This window comes from Oryctolagus cuniculus, chromosome 2 (genome assembly GCF_964237555.1).
Source record: "Oryctolagus cuniculus chromosome 2, mOryCun1.1, whole genome shotgun sequence".
Taxonomy (NCBI): domain Eukaryota; kingdom Metazoa; phylum Chordata; class Mammalia; order Lagomorpha; family Leporidae; genus Oryctolagus; species Oryctolagus cuniculus.
Genome location: NC_091433.1, coordinates 89,042,400 through 89,067,033, shown reverse-complemented (window position 1 = coordinate 89,067,033; position 24,634 = coordinate 89,042,400). Strand labels below are relative to the sequence as shown.

Here is a 24,634-nt window from a genome sequence, read left to right as displayed (position 1 = left end):
ATTTTGGTGACAGATGTCTGCCAGGGATTGCTCTTGACTCTTAGAATTTCCTGGTCACATGACCCTTTCAAAACTCAGCAAGCCTACTTCCTCCAAACCAGAGACCCATTCTAAGATTTCTGATTTCTGAACACCTCAAGTATATAAAGAGATGAAGATGCTAACTAACATCATTTGGTCTTCATATGTCAAATACTTGTGTTGGCTTATTACAGCAGGCCCCATAATTAACGATAATTAAAATAAAATGTTTAAAATAGAGTTCGCATGGTTAAAAGGGACACTCTATGAATTTCCTTCTGATTAACTCAAAGTTTATTGATTATGAGCCTAGATTACATCTTCAACATTGAACCATGAATTATAGAAAGCAACAATGAAATTATGAACAAAAGAAAAACAGGTAATGAGATCAAATGAGTAACAAAAGGTATTCCAACAAAGAAAAGTCTAGGACTAGATAGCTTCACTTTTGAATTTACAAAACTTTAAAAGGGTTAACACCAATTCACCTTGAACTATTTCAAAAAATTTCAATGGAAGAAACTCCCAAATTTCGTCTACAAAGCCACAAAAGCTTGATTCCATGGCCAGAAAATGGCACAAAAAAAAGAAACCTACATACCAATCACCCTGATAAACATAGATGCAAAAATGCTCAACGAAATACAAGCAAATATAAGGTATCAGTGCATGAAAAGGATGATTCAACATTATCAACTGGGTTTTATCCCAAGGCTGAAGAGCACACTACTTCTACAATGAAGGCTACTCTAAAGGAGTGTTAATAAATCTTCAGTATAATCTTTGGAACAGTCAAGATAAGATACAAGTTAGAATGCCTGCCAAAGCTGGAAATTCTTGAAGACAATGAAGGAATCAACCAACCTTATGTACAGCATTCAGTCAATAATAAGGCAAGAAATTTTGAATCTTAACAATCCTTAACTAGAGAAGTCTGTCAACATAAATAGTTCAAAAATGTTACTATAATTTAATGAATAAAAGTTCTAAAGTATTTATTACACATATTTCAAGAATTTAAAGGAAAATAGGGAAATAAATAACAAATATAAATTATAAAAATGAGCCATAAAACTTATAGATCGAATAATTGTGCAAAGTGGAACTCATGGGATGAAATAAAAATCGATAAAATTTCATAGAATGGACATGACAAATTTTTAAGATAGCTAGGTAGATATTAGTCTATGCGAGTAACAGAGGCCAAAGAAAATGGGAAGAAAATAAATTTTTGTTCAATGGAACAAGGAAACAAGTCCTGAAAGCAGAACAGCATGTACACTTGAAGTAATTGCTCTTGTAATCTCCATACAACAGCCAGAGCTGGGCCAATCTGAAGCCAGGAGCCAGGAGCTTCCCCTGGGCCTCCCACATGGATGCAGGGACCGAAGGACTTGGGCCATCCTTCACTGCTTTCTTAGGCACTCTAGCAGGCAATTGGATTGGAAATGGAGCAGCCAGGACTCAAACAGGTGCCCATATGGGATGTCAGCACCACAGGTGGTGGCTTTATCCACTATGCCAAAACACCACAGCCCCCTTTTAAAAGATGTTTTTCTGTTAACTTAGAGGTGTTGAGGTTTGTTTTAGGATGTGAATTAAAGGAACCAGTAAGTAGGAAATAAAGTTGTGGAGGAAGCTATAAGCATTAGAATGTATTCTTGTGACAGAAGGTTCACAGAAAGAATTTTTTGGATAGAAAGAGGAACAGAAGGAATAAGTATGCTGTAGAAGGATGGTAAAAATTGAATGCTGTGTGAGATTAGGATAGATGAGATTAGAGGAAATTATTATAAAGTAGCTCTTCTGACTTAGAAGTCCAGAGAGCAGAACTACCTGACAGACCTCTTTCCCTCCTCTGCAGTGTAGCTTCACTCAGTCCTTCTGCTCTTGACAACAGGATGTGTCCCACAATGTATTTAACTGTCTTGAAGTCATGGGTTCATATGCTGATGTCGTTTATAATTAAGGTTTTTCTGTGCTACTGTAAATGACATAGATAATGAGACTTGTATGCATCTGAAAGAAAGGGGCATGTGTTTTCCTTCACTGTTTTGGAGCCTTGACTGTTGGAAGAACTAAATTTTAACAGAGTTAACATTATCTGCCACTTTTTACTGACAGAGTGATTACCATAACTTTGATTAGATCTTGTCTACAGCTTTATTTAAAATGTTCAGGGTAGGGGCCATGGCTCACTTGGTTAATCCTCCACCTGTGACCCCATATGGGTGCCAGGTTCTAGTCCCAGTTGCTCCTCTTCCAGCTCTCTGCTGTGGCCCGGGGGTGGGCAGTGGAGGATGGCCCAAGTGCTTGGGCCCCTGCACCCATATGGGAGACCAGGAGGAAGCACCTGGCTCCTGGCTTCAGATCGGCATAGCTCCAGCCACAGCGGCCATTTGGGGAGTGAACCAGTGGAAGACCTTTCTCTCTCTCTCTCTCTCTCTCTCTCTCTCTCACTGCTAACTCTATTTGTCAAATAAAATAAAATAAAATGATCAGGGTTAAATGGATTATTATCTTTTCAGTGTTTTAAGATATTTAAGATACTTATTTGATAGCTTATTTTAGTTAATTTGGGTTATGTAACATGTATTGTAAGGATATAAAATGTTAGCAAATTTATATTGTGCTGATATAATATCTGATGTTTTATGCACTAGGGCCAGTCAGTATTAATAGAATACAGTTTCAGAGTTGATCCCATCCTCCACAGCTCTATCAGATAGTTCCTTCTGCAAAGTATGTTGGTTGCATGATGGTGATGATAACAGAATAACAGAGATGTATGCTCCCTCCCTCATCCCCAGCATCTGATCATGACTGGGTTGGAGCTGAGACAAGGAACTTGGTGCCTTCTGCTACTGTACTTCCTTCCCCCATTGCTTCCATGTACCCAGTGTGTCCTGAAACTAAGGGTTAAAACGCCAAGGGGAGGGAATTCCTGTGTACACAGAGATTGGGGCAATCCACCCATGGAATGTCTCCACCGCCAGACAGGACAGCCACATTAAGTGCATCTCCTGGTTAAGTCTGAAAGCCCAGGAAGACAGGCTAAGCAATCAGGGAGACTTGACTTATTGCTTCATTTCTCTTCTCTTCCAGATAAGAAATTTACTCTATATCATGTGACTCTCCACTAGGATGTGTAGCTTGATTCCAAGACCTTAAAAAAAGAAATACTAATATTTTTCTGCACTACTGCATGTCCACATATAAGTTAACAGAACAAAGAACATGGTAAGAAAATGACAGCTTAGGTCTGCTCTGATTTCATCATCATTTAAAAAAATCATCTATTATTTTTCACTTTATGTTTCTGTGTGGGAGCAAACTGTTGAAATCCATACTTAATGTATACTAAGCTGATCTTCTGTATATTAAGATAATCGAAAATGAATCTTGATGTGAATGGAAGGGGAGAGGGAGTGGGAAAGGGGAGGGTTGTGGGTGGGAGGGACGGTATGGGGGGAAAGCCATTGTAATCCATAAGTCGTACTTTGGAAATTTATATGCATTAAATAAAAGTTTAAAAAAAAAAAAAAAGGATAATGCATCTCAAAAAAAAAAAAAAGAAAATGACAGCTTATACTATAACTTTCAGCTGGATTTATCTTATCTTGTGGAGCACTACTCCCATTCAAGCAGAACAAAGCGGAGATAATATGAGGATACTTGCTCACACTCCCTGGATTTGGAGAATCACTCAGATAGAAGATTGTCTTGTAACCACCTCCAGCTTCTAAAAGACATGGCGCAGAGATTATGCCTGGGTAGAAATGCAGGCTTAAAAACAGATAGTTTCGGCTGGCGCCGCAGCTCACTAGGCTAATAGCTCCACCTGTGGCGCCGGCACTTCAGATTCTAGTCCCTGATGGGGTGCCAGTTCTGTCCCGGTTGCTCCTCTTCCAGTCCTGCTCTCTGTTGTGGCCTGGGAAGGCAGTGGAGGATGGCCCAAGTGCTTGGGCCCCTGCACCCGCATGTGAGACCAGGAGGAAGCACCTGGCTCCTGGATTCAGATCGGCACAGCACTGGCCGTAGCTGCCATTTAGGGGGTGAACCAATGGAAGAAAGACCTTTCTCTCTGTCTCTCTCTCTCTCTCACTGTCTAACTCTGCCTGTCAAAAAAAAAAAAAAGATGGTTTCTAAAGTGTTCCCAATAGAACTGAATTAATTTTCAAAATATCACAGAGAAGTGTAAAAATGAGGGTGTTTTAAGGATAGGTATCAGAAAAAATATCAAACAATGACCTGATGGAATATTCCATTGAAAGAGCCAATTGTATTGGTTTCACTGTGGATGAATTTATGCCCAGGGCATTTTTAAAAAACAGAATAGTTTATTGGCAATTAGTGGAGTTTAACCAGTAGAGGTAGTAAAAGAAATAATGAAAGCAAGCCCTACTACTGTCATCTCAGGTTTCTGTAGGTAGACACACTATAAAGAGCAATATCAGAGGTACAACACTATGGGGTTTAGGTGGGGGACTACACCTCACTGAAATTATTCAGTCATTCACCAAACACATAAATTAGAAAATAACAATTAGTCTTGGGAAGTACGAGAGGAAACAAGTACCAAAGTAGTTATAATATATTTTCTAAAATGCCAAGGTTCCTATGAAATTTATGAATCACACAAACAAACATACATATACCAAGGAAAAATGCAGAGAATGGAAGCCATTTGTAAGTTGATCATATGCTGGATTTAAGAAAAAATATTTCAAAGAGAAAATATTGCAAAGAACCCAAAATACATGTGTCATCAGACCTAAAGGAAACCATGATTAAAGTACAGGAAGTTATGATGACAATGTTGTATCAGAAAGAGAGTATCACCAAAGAGAGATTTTATAGAAGAAAAGAATTATTAACCTATTTAAAATAAAAATTCTTGAATGCAAACTATAGTAACTGAAGCGAAAAGTTTGCTAGGCTCATCATATTTTGACTAGTAGAACAAATAACTAGCAAATTTATAAATAGGCTAAGAGATTATGGAAGACAAAGAACAGGTAGAAAAAGAATGAAGAAAAATAAGCATAGTCTCAGAGAAGTGTTTAATATTAAGCCTGTCAAAATATATACAATGAGAATATAAGAAGGAACATAGAAGAATTATCCAAAGACTTAATTGTTGAAAATTACCCAAATAAATTTATTAAATATGACCTACATAGCCAGGAAGCTCAACAAAGTCTAGGTAGGATAAACGCAAAGAAACCAACAGAAACATCATATTTAAACTGATGAAAGTCAAAAACTAGAAGAAAATCCTGAAAGCAGCAAGAGCAAAATGATTCATCACTTACAAAGGTATCTTGATAAGATGACCATCTGCCCAGATGCATTCACTGCTGAATTCTACCAAATATTTAAATACTATGTGCCACTATCTTATATCATACCACACAGAAAGCTAATTTTCAATGCATCAAAGATCTAATATAAAAACAAAAATAACAAAATGATTATTAGAAAACATAGGGAATATTTCTGCCTGACTTTGATTTGGTAAGGCACAAAAAGCACAAGCAAAAAAAATTTAAAAAAGATAAATTGGGAGGCTGGCTCTGTGGCTTAGTAGGTAAAGCTGCCGCCTGCAGTGCCAGCATCCCATATGGACACCGGTTCAAGACCTGGCTGCTCCACTTCTGATCCTGCTCACTGCTATGGCCTGGGAAAACAGTAGAAGATGGCCCAAGTCCTCGGGCCCCTGAACCTACGTGGGAGACCTGGAAGAAGCTCCTGGCTCTTTGCTTTGGATCGGCAAAGCTCCAGCCATTGCAGCCAACTGGGGAGTGAACCAGCAGATGGCAGAATTCTCTCTCTCTCTCTCTCTCTCTCTCTCTCTCTCTCTCTCTGCCTCTCCTTCTCTGTGTAACTCTGAATTTCAAATAATAAATCAATCTTTAAATAAAAAAAGATAAATTGGACTTTATCAAAATTAAAAACATTTTTACAAAAAGAGCATCATCAATAAAGTGAAAAGACAGTTCAGAATGGGAAAATATTTGCAAATAATATAGCGGATTAAGAGTTTTTCGTATTAGATTTATAAAGAACACTTAACCTAAGTAATAAAATTATAAGTAAACTAATTTAAAATTTGCAAAAGAGCTTGGAAAGAAGTTACGCTCACCACTATACTTCCAGTGCTGGTGCTAAATGTTATTATCCAGAGGAAATACACAAATTTCTTTTTTTAACATTCATTTATTTTATATATAAAAGGCAGAGGTAGAGAGAGTGAGAGAGGGAGAGGGGAAGGGAAGGGAAGGGGAAGGGTAGGGGAAGGGTAAAGGGATGGGGAGGGGAGGGAGAGAGATAAATCTTCCATCTGCTGTTCACTAATCAAGTGATCACAATGGCTGATGCTAGGCCAGGCCGAAGCCAGGAGCCAGGAGCTTCCTCTGGGTCTCCCACATGGGTGAAGGGGCCAATGGACTTGGGCCATTTTCCACTGCTTTTCCAGGTGCATTAGCAGAGAGCTAGGTAGGAAGCAGAGCAGCTGGGACTCAAATCAGTGCCCATATGGAATGCTGGCACCACAGATGGCAGCTTAACCCATTACATCAGAGCACTAGCCCTGAAAATACATAAATTTTGCAAAAACACATAAAAACAATGCTCAACATCATTTATCATTAGGATAACGCAAAAAAAACTGTGCTGAAATATTAATACATACCCATGAGGATGGTAAAAATCAAAATAAAGGTAACAACAATGTAAAAAGGGATGTGGAGGAATCCGAAACCTCATATATTGCTGTCGTAATGAAAACTGGCTCATGCGCTTTTGAAAATTCTTCAAGTCCTTCAAGTGATTAAATATAGAATAACTATGTGGCCCAGTAAATCCACCCTCAGGTATATATACCAGAGAAATTAAACATATTTTGCATAGGCATCAGTAAAAAAATGTTTACAATAGCATTAGTTATAATAGCAAAAGGGTAAGAGCAATCTACAAGTACATCAGTGGGCAAATGGATAAACAAAATATGCTATATTTATAAAATGGAATATCCGTCTGTCTGAAAAGAAATAATTGCTGATCCATTTTGCGACATGAACATGAATAAAGCTTAAAAATATTATGCTAATTTTTAAAAAATCAGTCATCAAAAAGTTATAAAATATCAACCCTATTGAAGTCTATAAATGGAATGATATAAAGGTGAAAAGTAGAAGAGTTGTTAAAGAATGGGTTGAAGGAGTAATGGGGATGTATACTTTAAATGACTGAATTTCATAGTATGCACATTATAGCTAATAAAATTATTTTTAAGAAGGATATGCCCATCAACGGTAGACTGGATAAAGAAATTATGGGACATGTACTCTTTAGAATACTATACCACAGTAAGAAACAACGAAATCCAGTCATTTGCAACAAAATGGAGGAATCTGGAACACATCATGCTGAGTGAAATAAGCCAATCCCAAAGGGACAATTACCATATGTTCTCCCTGGTCGGTGACAACTGACTGAACACCAAAAAGGAAACCTCCTGAAGTGAAATGGACACTATGGGAAACGGTGACTTGATCAGCATAGCCCTGACTGTTAATGAACAACTTAATACATTATCCCTCTTAGTAGTTTTTTTTGTCTGTTCTACTTAATATGACTGGTTTAATTCTGTAATTAATACACAGTTATTCTTAAGTGTTGAAATTTAACTGAAATGTGATCCCTGTTAAACATAAAAGTGGGAATAAGAGAGGGAAGAGATGTATAATTTGGGACATGCTCAAGCTGACTTGCCCCAAATGGTAGAGTTGGAAACATACCAGGGGATTCCAATTCAATCCCATCAAGGTGGCATGTACCAATGCCAGCTCACTAGTCCAAGTGATCAATTTCAGTTCACAATTGATCATAATGAAAGGACTAAGAGTCAAAGGGAGCACATAAACAAGTCTAGTACCTGCTAACACTAACCAATAGAATAAATAAAGGGGAGAGTGATCCAACATGGGAAGTGAGACACTCAGCAGACTCATAGAATGGCAGATGTCCTAAACAGCACTCTGGCCTCAGAATCAGCCCTAAAGGCATTCGGATCTGGCTGAAAAGCCCATGAGAGTATTTCAGGCATGGAAAACCAAGACACTCTGGCAAAAGATCTCTGCGAGTGAGATCCCAGTGGAAAGAACAGGTCTTCAAAGAAGGAGGTACCTTTCTCTGAATGGAGGAGAGAACCTCCACTTTGACTATAACCTTGTCTAAACAAGATAAGAATCGGAGAACTCAGAGGGCTTCCATAGCCTTGGAAACTCATGACTGGAGCATAGGGAGATTACTGATGCCATAGACAGGAGTGTCAATTGGTAAAGTCAACAACAGGAGTCACTGTGCACTTACTCCTCATGTAGGATCTCTGTCCTTAATGTGCTGTGTATTGAGATTTAATGCTATAACGAGTACCCAAACAATATATTTCACTTTGTGTTTCTATGGGGGTGCAAACTGTTGAAATCTTTACTTAATGTATACTAAACTGATCCTCTGTAAAAAAAAAAAAAAAATTATCAACTCCCAACTTGACTGTCACTGGGATTAAACATGACAATAGGTCTGATCTGATTTCATCACCATTTTAAAAAAATCATCTATTATTTTTCACTTTATGTTTCTGTGTGGGAGCAAACTGTTGAAATTTACTTAATGTATGCTAAACTGATCTTCTGTATATTAAGATAATCGAAAATGAATCTTGATGTGAATGGAAGGGGAGAGGGAGTGGGAAAGGGGAGGGTAGTGGGTGGGAGGGACGGTATGGGGGGGAAGCCATTGTAATCCATAAATCGTACTTTGGAAATTTATATTCATTAAATAAAAGTTAAAAAAAAAAAGATGTCAGCAAAATGGTGGAATAGGCAGCTCCAGGCTGGTTCCCTTCATAAAAACACTGACATAAAAAGCCATCCAAGCACAAAATTACCTTCACATGAGCTCTAAATTACAGCACCCATAATGAGCACAGAAATGAGAAAAAAATGTATTGAATGACATGGGAAAGACAGTTAAACTGTGCCAGAGTCTGCTTCCCCCAAGACTGTACAGCACAGAGTTAAGGGTTATCCCCTCCACATCAAAGCTCACTGCTGGGAAAATTTTCTGTTTGCAGATGTCATGATCCTATATATAGGGAAACAAAAAGATTTCACTAAGAGACTATTGGAACTCATAATAAAGTTTGGCAAAATTGCAGGATATAAAATCAACATATAAAAATCAGTAACCTTTGCATACATGGACAATGCCATAGCTGAGAAAGATCTTGTAAGTTCAGGCTCATTCACAATAGCAACAACAAACTAAATATCTTGGAATAAATTTAACCAAGAAGGTAAAAGATCTCTACAATGAAAATTACAAAACATTAAAGAAATAGAAGACACAAAAAATAGAAAATCTTCCATGTTCCTGGATTGGAAGAATTATTATTATCATAATTTCCATAATATCTAGAGCAATTTACAGATTCAATGTGTTTCCAATCAAAACATCAAGGACATTCCTCTTAGATCTAGAAAAAATGATGCTAAAATTCATATGGAAACATGGGTGACTCCGAATAGCTAAAGCAATCTTAAATAGCAAAAACAAAGCTGGAGGTATCAAACCATCAGATTTCAAGACATTCTGCCAGGCAGTTATAATCAAAACGAGCCAGTTACTAGCACAAACATAGACATATAGGCCCATGGAACAGAATAAAAACCCTAGAAATTAATCCACACATCTACAACCAACTAATCTGTGACAAATGAGCTAAAATAATTCCCTGGAGAACAGAGATTCTCTCCAATATATGGTGCCAGGAATATCGTTTCTATGCAGAAGCATGAAACAAGACCCCTACCTTACACCTTATAAAACAAAAAAACCCTAAATGAATTAAGGACCTAAATCTATGACCTGATACCATCAAATTATTAGTGGAAAATATTGAGGAAACACTGTAAGACACTGGAATAGGTGAAGACTCCTTGGAAAAGAAGTGACAAAAATATGATATGTAGATATAGACATACATACATCATACACACTGTGGAATACTATATAACCTTAGTAAAAAAGGGTATGTTGATGTTTGTGACAATATGGATAAAGATGGAGGACACTATGCTAACTGAAATAAACATAATAAGGAAAACATTTTTAAATGTATTTATTTGAAAGGCAGATTTACAGACATGAGGAGAGACAGAGAAACAGAGACAGAGGTACCGTCCCTCCACTTGTTCATTCCTCAAATGGCTGCAATGGTTAGGGCTGCGCTGGGCCACAGCCAGAAGCCAGGAGCTTCATCTAAGTCTCCCAGGAGGGTGGCAGGGACCCAAGACTTCACGATCTTCATCTGCTTTTCCAGGCATATTAGCAGGGAGCTGGATCAGAAGTGGCACAACCAGCACTGGAATCATCACCTATAGGGAATGCTGGCATAACAGGTAGCAGCTTAACCTGCTGCACCACAATGCCAACCCCAAGAAAATATTTTTAAATATTTTATTAATTTATTTATTTGAAATGTAGAATTAGAGAGAGAGGGAGAGAGAGAAAGGTCTTCCATCCACTGGTTCACTCTCCAAATGGCCACAATGGCCAGAACTGGACCAATTCGAAACTGGGAGCCATGAGCCAGGAGAAATAAGCTTCTTCTGGGTCTCCCTCTTGGATGCAGGGGCCCAATAACTTGAACCATCTTCTGCCATTTTCCCAGGCCATAGCAGAGAGCTGGATCAGGGGAGGAACAGCCAGCACACAAACTGGCACAATGCCAGTTCTCTAGGCAGAGGTTAGCCTACTATGCCACAGGGCCAGTCCCCCAGGAAAATGTTTTTATGTGAAATCTAAAATTATCAGACTCATAGAAGCAGAGATTAAAAAAGTGGTTGCCACAGACTAGAGGAAAATGAAAGCGAGGAGATGCTGGTCAAGAGATGCAAAGTTTCAGCTAAACAAAATGAGTATGTTCAAGAGATTTGACTATAGTAAATAGTATGTGCTGTATTATATACCTAAAATTTGCCAACAGGGTAGACCTTAAAAAATATTTAAAAGAAAATGGTGGAGGAGGCAAGATGGCAGAATAGGAAGGGAGCACACTGATAGTCCGGGGAGAGGCAGTTTAATAAAAGTGGAGATACTGCAGGTTCAAGGAAGAGTAGGGGAGGAAACAGCAGAAGAAACTCTTCCGGAACACATGATTCACAGTGGACCTGCATGGAGAGTGTGGGAGCCCACAGTTCGGGACACCAGCAGCAGACTCAACACACCAGCGCTGGAACGCGAGGTGAGCTGAACCTCAATAGCCCGAGACACCGGCAGGCAAGCGGAGACAGGAGACTAGAAGGAACGACCCCCGGGGGGGAAAAGTTCACCAAGCTAACTGGAAGAGAGAGAGAGAGAGAGAAAAAAAGGTGACTGGTACAGACACATTTTTCTCTTTCTCTGCTCACCTCTCAAGTGCGAGCAAGACAAAGAGCAGGCACCATCTTGGACATACGTCATAAGCAGAGCGACCTCAGGTCTGCACCGGCCCTGAGCCTAGCCAAAAAACCTGACTCTGGGTGGGGAGAATTAACAGGAGATTAGGACCTAGTAAATTTGTGGTGCTACTGAGCTGAGACTGTGAAAAAAGAGACGGTGGGGGAGAGAACTCACGGAATTCACATGAGTACTCTCCAGAGACGCTACAATTCTGTAACTTTGGCAACCCAGTGGGAGACTGAAGGAGAATTTGAGCCCACTCTGAGGGCAGAACAGATTCCCTGTGTGGTCCTTGGGAAAGAGCTTCCGATCTCTGGCTCCTGTGGGTATATCATTTGCCTGCTAATTACCTCCAACTTTGTTCAGCTGTGCGGGATTACTTCCCTTTTGAATCAAAAAAAGAAAGAAAGAGAGAGAGAGAGATCTACCATGCCTAACCTGGGAGTGTCACCTTTGGCACACCAAACAGAGCTCTCAGGCCACACCCATCTCAAGCCACTAAGGCTCCATCAAAAACAGACAGTCCACTTAATCTAGAGTCATAGTATAACAAGAAAAAGCACCACAGTGAAGAAACCAAATATCTCCAATATGCCAAATAACAAACGCAAAAACCGAGGTAATAAAAACAAGGAAGTCACTATGACGCCCCCAAATGAAATAGGCACCCCAATTCAAGATTATGAAGATGATGAGATAGAAGAAATGCAAGAAGCAGATCTCAAAAAATTGATAAGAACATTAAGAAGTTCTCAAACAAATTCTTGAACTACAGAAATCCTTAATGGACAAGATAGAAAATCTCTCTCGTGAAAATGAAATATTAAGGAGGAATCAAAATGAAACAAAACAACTAGTACAACAGGAAACTGTGATAGTGACGAGAAATCATAATGAAGTGAAGAATTCAATAGATCAAATGAAAAACACAATAGAGAGCCTTACAAACAGAATGGGTGAAGCAGAAGAGAGAATATCAGACTTAGAAGACAGAGAACAGGAAAGGATACAGTCAGAGCAAAGAAAAGAAGAGGAAATTAGAAATCTAAAACATATTGTCAGGAATCTTCAGGATACTATTAAAAAACCCAACATCCAGGTTCTAGGAGTTCCTGAAGGCATGGAGAGGGAGAAAGGATTGGAAGGCCTTTTTAGTGAGATATTAGCAGAAAATTTCCCAGGTTTGGAGAAGGACAGAGAAATCCTAGTACAGGAAGCTCACAGAACCCCTAATAAACACGACCAAAAAAGATCTTCACCACGACACGTTGTAATTAAACTCTCCACAGTGAAACATAAAGAAAAGATCCTAAAATGTGCAAGAGAGAAACGTCAGATTACTCTCAGAGGATCTCCAATCAGACTCACAGCTGACTTCTCATCAGAAACCCTACAAGCTAGGAGGGAATGGTGAGATATAGCCCAGGTACTAAGAGAGAACAACTGCCAGCCCAGAATATTATATCCTGCAAAGCTATCATTTGTGAATGAGTGAAATAAAGACCTTTCATAGCAAACAGAAATTGAATTTGTCGCCACTCGTCCAGCCCTGCAAAAGATGCTTAAAGATGTGTTACACACAGAAACACAGAAACACGGTCATCAATATGAAAGGTAAAGGAAGGAAACCTCACAGTAAAAGATCACAGGGAATTCAAAGCATATATTAGAACTTATCTTTGGCAAATGGCAGGGCAAAGTTACCACTTATCATTAGTCACATTGAACGTGAATGGCCTGAACTGTCCAGTTAAAAGACATCGATTGGCTGATTGGGTTAAGGAACAAAACCCATCTATTTGCTGCTTACAAGAAACACATCTTTCCAACAAAGACCCATGCAGACTGAAAGTGAAAGGCTGGAAAAAGATATACCATGCCAACAGAAATGAAAAAAGAGCGGGCGTAGCCATCTTCATATCAGACAACATAAACTTTACCACAAAAACTGTTAAGAGAGACAAAGAGGGACACTATATAATGATTAAGGGATCAATACAACAAGAAGATATAACAATTATCAATGTATATGCACCTAACTACAGGGCACCGCTTTATCTAAAAGATTTGTTAAGGGACTTAAAGGGAGACTTAGACCCCAATACAATAGTACTGGGGGACTTCAATACTCCACTCTCAGAAATAGACAGATCAATAGGACAGAAGATCAACAAGGATACAGTAGATTTAAACGACACTATAGCCCAAATGGATCTAACAGATATATACAGAACTTTCAATCCTACAGCTAAAGATTTTACATTCTTCTCAGCAGTACATGAAACCTTCTCTAGGACTGACCGCATACTAGGCCATAAAGCAAGTCTCAGCAAATTCAAAAGAATTAGAATCATACCATGCAGCTTCTCAGACCATAAAGGAATGAAGTTGGAAATTAGCAACTCAGGAATCCCTAGAGCATATGCAAACACATGGAGATTGAACAACATGCTCCTGAATGAACAATCGGTCATAGAAGAAATCAAAAGGGAAATCAAAAATTTTCTGGAAGTAAATGAGGACAACAGCACAACATACCAAAACTTATGGGATGCAGCAAAAGCAGTATTAAGAGGAAAGTTTATAGCAATAGGTGCCTACATCAAGAAATTGGAAAGGCACCAAATAGATGAGCTTTCAATTCACCTCAAGGATCTAGAAAACCTACAGCAAACCAGACCCAAATCTAGTAGGAGAAGAGAAATAATTAAAATCAGAGAAGAAATCAACAGGATTGAATCAAGAAAAACATTCCAAAAAATCAGCCAAACGAGGAGCTGGTTTTTTGAAAAAATAAACAAACTAAACACCCCATTGGCCCAACTAACTAAAAAAAAGAAGAGAAAAGACCCAAATCAATAAAATCAGAGATGAAAAAGGAAATGTAACAATAGACACCACAGAAATAAAAAGAATCATCAGAAATTACTACAAGGACTTGTATGCCAGCAAACAGGGAAACCTATCAGAAATGGATAGATTCCTGGACACATGCAACCTACCTAAATTGAACCAGGAAGACATAGAAAACCTAAACAGACCCATAACTGAGACAGAAATTGAAACAGTGATAAAGGCCCTCCCAACAAAGAAAAGCCCAGGACCAGATGGATTCACTGCTGAATTCTACCAGACATTTAAAGAAGAACTAACTCCAATTCTTCTCAAACTATTTAGAACAATCGAAGAAGAGGGAATACTCCCAAATTCTTTCTATGAAGCCAGCATCACCTTAATTCCTAAGCCAGAAAAAGATGCAGCACTGAAAGAGAATTACAGACCAATATTCCTGATGAACATAGATGCAAAAATCCTCAATAAAATACTCGCCAATAGAATGCAACAACACATCAGAAAGATCATCCACCCAGACCAAGTGGGATTTATCCCTGGTATGCAGGGATGGTTTAATGTGCGCAAAACAATCAATGTGACACACCACATTAACAGACTGCAGGAGAAAAACCATATGATTATCTCAATAGATGCCGAGAAAGCATTTGATAAAATACAACACCCTTTCATGATGAAAACTCTAAGCAAACTGGGTATGGAAGGAACATTCCTCAATACAATCAAAGCAATCTATAAAAAACCCACGGCCAACATCCTATTGAATGGGGAAAAGTTGGAAGCATTTCCACTGAGATCTGGTACCAGACAGGGATGCCCACTCTCACCACTGCTATTCAATATAGTTCTGGAGGTTCTAGCCAGAGCTATTAGGCAAGAAAAAGAAATTAAAGGGATACAAATTGGGAAGGAAGAACTCAAACTATCCCTCTTTGCAGATGACATGATTCTTTATTTAGGGGACCCAAAGAACTCTACTAAGAGACTATTGGAACTCATAGAAGAGTTTGGCAAAGTAGCAGGGTATAAAATCAATGCACAAAAATCAACAGCCTTTGTATACACAGACAATGCCATGGCTGAGGAAGAACTTCTAAGATCAATCCCATTCACAATAGCTACAAAAACAATCAAATACCTTGGAATAAACTTAACCAAGGACGTTAAAGATCGCTACAATGAAAATTACAAAACCTTAAAGAAAGAAATAGAAGAGGATACCAAGAAATGGAAAAATCTTCCATGCTCATGGATTGGAAGAATCAATATCATCAAAATGTCCATTCTCCCAAAAGCAATTTATAGATTCAATGCAATACCAATCAAGATACTGAAGACCTTCTTCTCAGATCTGGAAAAAATGGTGCTGAAATTTATATGGTGTCACAGGAGACCTCGAATAGCTAAAGCAATTTTGTACAACAAAAACAAAGCCAGAGGCATCACAAGACCAGATTTCAGGACATACTACAGGGCAGTTGTAATCAAAACAGCATGGTACTGGTACAGAAACAGATGGATAGACCAATGGAACAGAATAGAAACACCAGAAATCAACCCAAACATCTACAGCCAACTCATATTTGATCAAGGATCCAAAACCAATCCCTGCAGTAAGGACAGTCTATTCAACAAATGGTGCTGGGAAAATTGGATTTCCACGTGCAGCATCATGAAGCAAGACCCCTACCTTTCACCTTACACAAAAATCCACTCAACATGGATTAAAGACCTAAATCTACGACCTGACACCATCAAGTTACTAGAGAACATTGGAGAAACCCTTCAAGATATTGGCACAGGCAAAGAATTTCTGGAAAAGACCCGGGAGGCACAGGCAGTCAAAACCAAAATCAACTATTGGGATTGCATCAAATTGAGAAGTCTCTGTACTGCAAAAGAAACAGGAGAGTGAAGAGACAACCGACAGAATGGGAAAATATATTTGCAAACTATGCAACAGATAAAGGGTTAATAACCAGAATCTACAAAGAGATCAAGAAACTCCACAAAAACAAACCAACAACCCAATTAAGAGATGGGCCAAGGACCTCAATAGACATTTTTCAAAAGAGGAAATCCAAATGGCCAACAGGCACATTAAAAAGTGTTCAAGGTCATTAGCAATCAGGGAAATGCAAATCAAAACCACAATGAGGTTTCACCTCACCCCGGTGAGAATGGCTCACATACAGAAATCTATCAACAATAGATGCTGGCGAGGATGTGGGGAAAAAGGGACACTAACCCACTGTTGGTGGGAATGCAAACTGGTCAAGCCACTATGGAAGTCAGTCTGGAGATTCCTCAGAAACCTGAAGATAACCCTAATGTTCGACCCAGCCATCCCACTCCTTGGAATTTACCCAAAGGAGTTTAAATTGGCAAACAAAAAAGCAGTCTGCAGCCTAATGTTTATTGCAGCTCAATTCACAATAGCCAAGACCTGGAACCAACCTAAATGCCCATCAACTGTAGACTGGATAACGAAATAATGGGATATGTACTCTTTAGAATACTATACTGCAGTAAGAAACAACGAAATCCAGTCATTTGCAACAAAATGGAGGAATCTGGAACACATCATGCTGAGTGAAATAAGCCAATCCCAAAGGGACAAATACCATATGTTCTCCCTGGTCGGTGACAACTGACTGAACACCAAAAAGGAAACCTCCTGAAGTGAAATGGACACTATGGGAAACGGTGACTTGATCAGCATAGCCCTGACTGTTAATGAACAACTTAATACATTATCCCTCTTAGTAGTTTTTTTTTGTCTGTTCTACTTAATATGACTGGTTTAATTCTGTAATTAATACACAGCTATTCTTAAGTGTTGAAAATGAACTGAAATGTGATCCCTGTTAAACATAAAAGTGGGAATAAGAGAGGGAAGAGATGTATAATTTGGGACATGCTCAAGATGACTTGCCCCAAATGGTAGAGTTGGAAACATACCAGGGGATTCCAATTCGATCCCATCAAGGTGGCATGTACCAATGCCAGCTCACTAGTCCAAGTGATCAATTTCAGTTCACAATTGATCATAATGAAAGGACTAAGAGTCAAAGGGAGCACATAAACAAGTCTAGTACCTGCTAATACTAACCGATAGAATAAATAAAGGGGAGAGTGATCCAACATGGGAAGTGAGACACTCAGCAGACTCATAGAATGGCAGATGTCCTAAACAGCACTCTGGCTTCAGAATCAGCCCTAAAGCCATTTGGATCTGGCTGAAAAGCCCATGAGAGTATTTCAGGCATGGAAAACCAAGACACTCTGGCAAAAGATCTCTGTGGGTGAGATCCCAGTGGAAAGAACAGGTCTTCAAAGAAGGAGGTACCTTTCTCTGAAGGGAAGAGAGAACCTCCACTTTGACTATGACCTTGTCTAAACAAGATAAGAATCGGAGAACTCAGAGGGCTTCCATAGCCTTGGAAACTCATGACTGGAGCATAGGGAGATTACTGATGCCATAGACAGGAGTGTCAATTGGTAAAGTCAACAACAGGAGTCACTGTGCACTTACTCCTCATGTAGGATCTCTGTCCTTAATGTGCTGTGCATTGAGATTTAATGCTATAACAAGTACTCAAACAGTATATTTCACTTTGTGTTTCTATGGGGGTGCAAACTGTTGAAATCTTTACTTAATGTATACTAAACTGATCCTCTGTAAAAAAAAAAAAAAAGAAATTATCAACTCTCAACTTGACTCTCACTGGGATTTAACATGACAATAGGTCTGATCTGATTTCATCATCATTTAAAAAAAATCATCTATTATTTTTCACTTTATGTTTCTGTGTGGGAGCAAACTGTTGAAATCCTTACTTAATGTATACTAAGCTGATCTTCTGTATATTAAGATAATCGAAAATGAATCGTGATGTGAATGGAAGGGGAGAGGGAGTGGGAAAGGGGAGGGTTGTGGGTGGGAGGGACGGTATGGGGGGGAAGCCATTGTAATCCATAAGCCGTTCTTTGCAAATTTATATTCATTAAATAAATGTTAAAAAAAAAGAAATAGACAGATCAACAGGACAGAAGATCAACAAGGATACAGTAGATTTAAACGACACTATAGCCCAAATGGATCTAACAGATATATACAGAACTTTCAATCCTACAGCTAAAGATTTTACATTCTTCTCAGCAGTACATGGAACCTTCTCTAGGATTGACCACATACTAGGCCATAAAGCAAGTCTCAGCAAATTCAAAAGAATTAGAATCATACCATGCAGCTTCTCAGACCATAAAGGAATGAAGTTGGAAATTAGCAACTCAGGAATCCCTAGAGCATACACAAACACATGGAGATTGAACAACATGCTCCTGAATGAACAATCGGTCATAGAAGAAATTAAAAGAGAAATCAAAAATTTTCTGGAAGTAAATGAGGACAACAGCACAACATACCAAAACTTATGGGATGCAGCAAAAGCAGTATTAAGAGGAAAGTTTATAGCAATAGGTGCCTACATCAAGAAATTGGAAAGGCACCAAATAGATGAGCTTTCAATTCACCTCAAGGATCTAGAAAACCTACAGCAAACCAGACCCAAATCTAGTAGGAGAGGAGAAATAATTAAAATCAGAGAAGAAATCAACAGGATTGAATCCAAAAAAAAACATTCCAAAAAATCAGCCAAACGAGGAGCTGGTTTTTTGAAAAAATAAACAAAATTGACACCCCATTGGCCCAACTAACTAAAAAAAGAAGAGAAAAGACCCAAATCAATAAAATCAGAGATGAAAAAGGAAACGTAACAACAGACACCACAGAAATAAAAAGAATTCACTGCTGAATTCTACCAGACATTTAAAGAAGAACTGACTCCAATTCTTCTCAAACTATTCAGAACAATCGAAAAAGAGGGAGTCCTCCCAAATTCTTTTATGAAGCCAGCATCACCTTAATTCCTAAGCCGGAAAAAGATGCAGCATTGAAATAGAATTACAGACCAATATCCCTGATGAACATAGATGCAAAAATCCTCAATAAAATTCTGGCCAATAGAATGAAACAACACATCAGAATGATCATCCACCCAGACCAAGTGGGATTTATCCCTGGTATGCAGGGATGGTTTAATGTACACAAAACAATCAATGTGATACACCACATTAACAGACTGCAGAAGAAAAACCATATGATTATCTCAATAGACGCCGAGAAAGCATTTGATAAAATACAACACCCATTCATGATGAAAACTCTAAGCAAACTGGGTTTGGAAGGAACATTCCTCAATACAATCAAAGCAATCGATGAACAACCCACAGCCAACATCCTATTGAATGGGGAAAAGCTAGAAGCATTTCCACTGAGATCTGGTACCAGACAGGGATGCCCACTCTCACCACTGCTATTTAATATAGTTCTGGAAGTTCTAGCCAGAGCTATTAGGCAAGAAAAAGAAATTAAAGGGATACAAATTGGGAAGGAAGAACTCCAACTATCCCTCTTTGCAGATGACATGATTCTTTATTTAGGGGACCCAAAGAACTCTACTAAGAGACTATTGGAACTCATAGAAGAGTTTGGCAAAGTAGCAGGGTATAAAATCAATGCACAAAAATCAACAGCCTTTGTATACACAGGCTATGCCATGGCTGAGGAAGAACTTCTAAGATCAATCCCATTCACAATAGCTACAAAAACAATCAAATACCTTGGAATAAACTTAACCAAGGACGTTCAAGATCTCTACGATGAGAATTACAAAATCTTAAAGAAAGAAATAGAAGAGGATACCAAGAAATGGAAAAATCTTCTATGCTCATGGATTGGAAGAATCAATATCATCAAAATGTCCATTCTCCCAAAAGCAATTTATAGATTCAATGCAATACCAATGAAGATACCGAAGACCTTCTTCTCAGATCTGGAAAAAATAGTGCTGAAATTCATATGGAGTCTCAGGAGACCTTGAATAGATAAAGCAATCTTGTACAACAAAAACAAAGCTGGAGGCATCACAATACCAGATCTCAGGACATACTACAGGGCAGTTGTAATCAAAACAGCATGGTACTGGTACAGAAACAGATGGATAGACCAATGGAACAGAATTGAAACACCAGAAATCAACCCAAACATCTACAGCCAACTCATATTTGATCAAGGATCTAAAACCAATTCCTGGAGCAAGGACAGTCTATTCAATAAATGGTGCTGGGAAACTGGATTTCCACGTGCAGAAGCATGAAGCAAGACCCCTACCTTTCACCTTACACAAAAATCCACTCAACATGGATTAAAGACCTAAATCTACGACCTGACACCATCAAGTTACTAGAGAACATTGGAGAAACCCTTCAAGATATAGGCACAAGCAAAGAGTTTCTGGAAAAGACCCTGGAGGCGCAGGCAGTCAAAGCCAAAATCAACTATTGGGATTGCATCAAATTGAGAATTTTCTGTACTGCAAAAGAAACAGTCAGGAGAGTGAAGAGACAACCAACAGAATGGGAATGGGAAAAAAATATTTGCAAACTATGCAACAGATAAAGGGTTAATAACCAGAATCTACAAAGAGATCAAGAAACTCCACATCATCAAAACGAACAACCCACTTAAGAGATGGGCCAAGGACCTCAATAGACATTTTTCAAAAGAGGAAATCCAAATGGCCAACAGGCACATGAAAAAATGTTCAAGGTCACTAGCAATCAGGGAAATGCAAATCAAAACCACAATGAGGTTTCACCTCACCCCGGTGAGAATGGCTCACATACAGAAATCTATCAACAATAGATGCTGGCGAGGATGTGGGGAAAAAGGGACACTAACCCACTGTTGGTGGGAATGCAAACTGGTCAAGCCACTATGGAAGTCAGTCTGGAGATTCCTCAGAAACCTGAAGATAGCCCTACCGTTCGACCCAGCCATCCCACTCCTTAGAATTTACCCAAAGGAATTTAAATTGGCAAACAAAAAAGCGGTCTGCACCCTAATGTTTATTGCAGCACAATTCACAATAGCCAAGACCTGGAACCAACCTAAATGCCCATCAACTGTAGACTGGATAACGAAATAATGGGATATGTACTCTTTAGAATACTATACTGCAGTAAGAAACAACGAAATCCAGTCATTTGCAACAAAATGGAGGAATCTGGAACACATCATGCTGAGTGAAATAAGCCAATCCCAAAGGGACAAATACCATATGTTCTCCCTGGTCGGTGACAACTGACTGAACACCAAAAAGGAAACCTCCTGAAGTGAAATGGACACTATGGGAAACGGTGACTTGATCAGCATAGCCCTGACTGTTAATGAACAACTTAATACATTATCCCTCTTAGTAGTTTTTTTTGTCTGTTCTATTTAATATGACTGGTTTAATTCTGTAATTAATATACAGCTATTCTTAAGTGTTGAAATTTAACTGAAATGTGATCCCTGTTAAACATAAGAGTGGGAATAAGAGAGGGAAGAGATGTATAATTTGGGACATGCTAAAGATGACTTGCCCCAAATGGTAGAGTTAGAAACATACCAGGGGATTCCAATTCGATCCCATCAAGGTGGCATGTACCAATGCCATCTCACTAGTCCCAGTGATCAATTTCAGTTCACAATTGATCATAATGAAAGGACTAAGAGTCAAAGGGAGCACATAAACAAGTCTAGTACCTGCTAATACTAACCGATAGAATAAATAAAGGGGAGAGTGATCCAACATGGGAAGTGAGATACTCAGCAGACTCATAGAATGGCAGATGTCCTAAACAGCACTCTGGCCTCAGAATCAGCCCTAAAGCCATTCCGATCTGGTTGAAAAGCCCATGAGAGTATTTCAGGCATGGAAAGCCAAGACACTCTGGCAAAAAAAAAAAAAATGACCTAAATGAAAGATCTCTGTGAGTGAGATCCCAGTGGAAAGAACAGGTCTTCAAAGAAGGAGGTACCTTTCTCTGAATGTAGGAGAGAACCTCCACTTTGACTATGACCTTGTCTAAACAAGATAAGAGCCGGAGAACTCAGAGGGCTTCCATAGCCTTGGAAACTCATGACTGCAGCATAGGGAGATTACTGATGCCATAAACAGGAGTGTCAATTTGGAAAGTCAACAACAGGAGTCACTGTGCACTTACTCCTCATGTAGGATCTCTGTCCTTAATGTGCTGTACATTGAGATTTAATGCTATAACAAGTACTCAAACAGTATATTTCACTTTGTGTTTCTATGGGGGTGCAAACTGTTGAAATCTTTACTTAATGTATACTAAACTGATCCTCTGTAAAAAAAAAAAAAGAAATTATCAATTCCCAACTTGACTCTCACTGGGATTAAACATGACAATAGGTCTGATCTGATTTCATCATCATTTAAAAAATCATCTATTATTTTTCACTTTATGTTTCTGTGTGGGAGCAAACTGTTGAAATTTACTTAATGTATGCTAAACTGATCTTCTGTATATTAAGATAATCGAAAATGAATCTTGATGTGAATGGAAGGGGAGAGGGAGTGGGAAAGGGGAGGGTTGTGGGTGGGAGGGACGGTATGGGGGGGAAGCCATTGTAATCCATAAGCCGTTCTTTGCAAATTTATATTCATTAAATAAAAGTTAAAAAAAAGAAAGAAAAAATAAGGAAAGCTAGAAATAAAGCTGTCATATGATAAAAAAATAAGAAAAGAAAATGGTAACTATGTGAGGTGATGAATATTTTAATTAGCTTAACTGTGGTATAGTTTCATAATGTATATGTATATCAAAACATCAAGTCATATCTAAAAACATAAAATTTTGTTTATCAATGAGGCTCAATTGTTCATATAATAACAAAAGATATTACCTTTTCCAAATACGGACTCACATCGTGCATCAAGATCATGACACTCTCCATTATAACAAATAAATTTGTCATTTTTGCATAAGTGTCCATCATGTATAGTTAGGTCAGGCGGACAGTCTCCTGAGCTTCCATTACAATACTCAGGGAGATCACATTCAGGATGTGCACTGGGCCTGCATAAATGACTGTTATCCCAAAACTAATGGAAATTAAAATATAAAAATAAAGTATTACATAAGGTTGTTGTGTTTATCCATACTTATTTCAAAGTTATGTCAATTTTCTATATTTTGTCCTATTTATTCCATTATATTCATCCTGATTTTGTATGTCATTATTTTAATAATTTAGAAGTTTATTGAAAGTTATCAAATAAAATCATAAGACATATGAATAAGGAAAAGTATAACACAAATGTGACATTGAAGGCAAAGTTTTACTTCTGGTTTCATTTTTTTTTTTTTTTTTTGAAAGGCAGAGTGGACAGTGAGAGAGAGAGACAGAGAGAAAGGTCTTCCTTTGCCGTTGGTTCACCCTCCAATGGCCGCCGCGGCCGGCGCGCTGCGGCCGATGCACCGCGCTGATCCGATGGCAGGAGCCAGGAGCCAGGTGCTTCTCCTGGTCTCCCATGGGGTGCAGGGCCCAAGCACCTGGGCCATCCTCCACTGCACTCCCTGGCCACAGCAGAGAGCTGGCCTGGAAGAGGGGCAACCGGGACAGAATCCGGCGCCCCAACCGGGACTAGAACCCAGTGTGCCGGCGCCGCTAGGCGGAGGATTAACCTAGTGAGCCGCGGCGCCGGCCTACTTGTAGTTTCATTTTAAGAGGGGAATGATTGCTTTTAGCCATGGAAAATTATTAAATTTGGGTGAAAATATTGTAATCTAGTCAGTTTCTCATAAAATAGGCCAATTAAAACCATAGTTTGTAAGTATGGAATACTTACAAATTATATGAAAATTTAAGACACACACACACAAAAAAAAAAAACAGAGGCAAAATGAGGGATAATAAAGTCCAACTATAGCTGTTTTTCAAGAAGAAACCAAATGGCAACCTTTCTCCTGGGCATCTTCCAGTTAAGTAACTCTTCATAAAGAATTCTGGACATTTATATTAATAATTTTGAATGGGCATCTATCTCATACTTCATGTAAATAAATTCAAGTTGACACAAAAGATACTAGAGAAGCAAGAATGTAATAATGTGATAAGGAAGAAAATAAAAGTGTCAGTAAAGGACAAACAAAACCCATATGAGGAACTTGTTACAAATATAATGAAGTCTGAAAAGGAAAACAGGGACCAGAGGTCAAATTGTTCACCATATAAACTAAATTGTGCTTCTTCAGTCAATGATAAAGTTTATAGCTTAAATTATTTACTATTTGGAAAACATCGTTTGTATTGAGTTTCACTCCTTAT

The 24,634-nt window shown here is 38.6% G+C and overlaps 1 protein-coding gene across 2 annotated transcripts in view; it reads right to left on the bottom strand.

Moving 5' to 3' along the window:
- Window positions 1–24,634, bottom strand: part of LOC103352167 (disintegrin and metalloproteinase domain-containing protein 32) — a 193,422-nt gene that overhangs the window by 27,126 nt on the left and 141,662 nt on the right. For both annotated transcript variants that reach the window (XM_070068579.1, XM_070068580.1), the window contains exon 13: window positions 23,210–23,408. In XM_070068579.1, coding sequence (XP_069924680.1) covers window positions 23,210–23,408 — 199 coding nt within the window. The remainder of the gene's footprint in view (window positions 1–23,209; window positions 23,409–24,634) is intronic.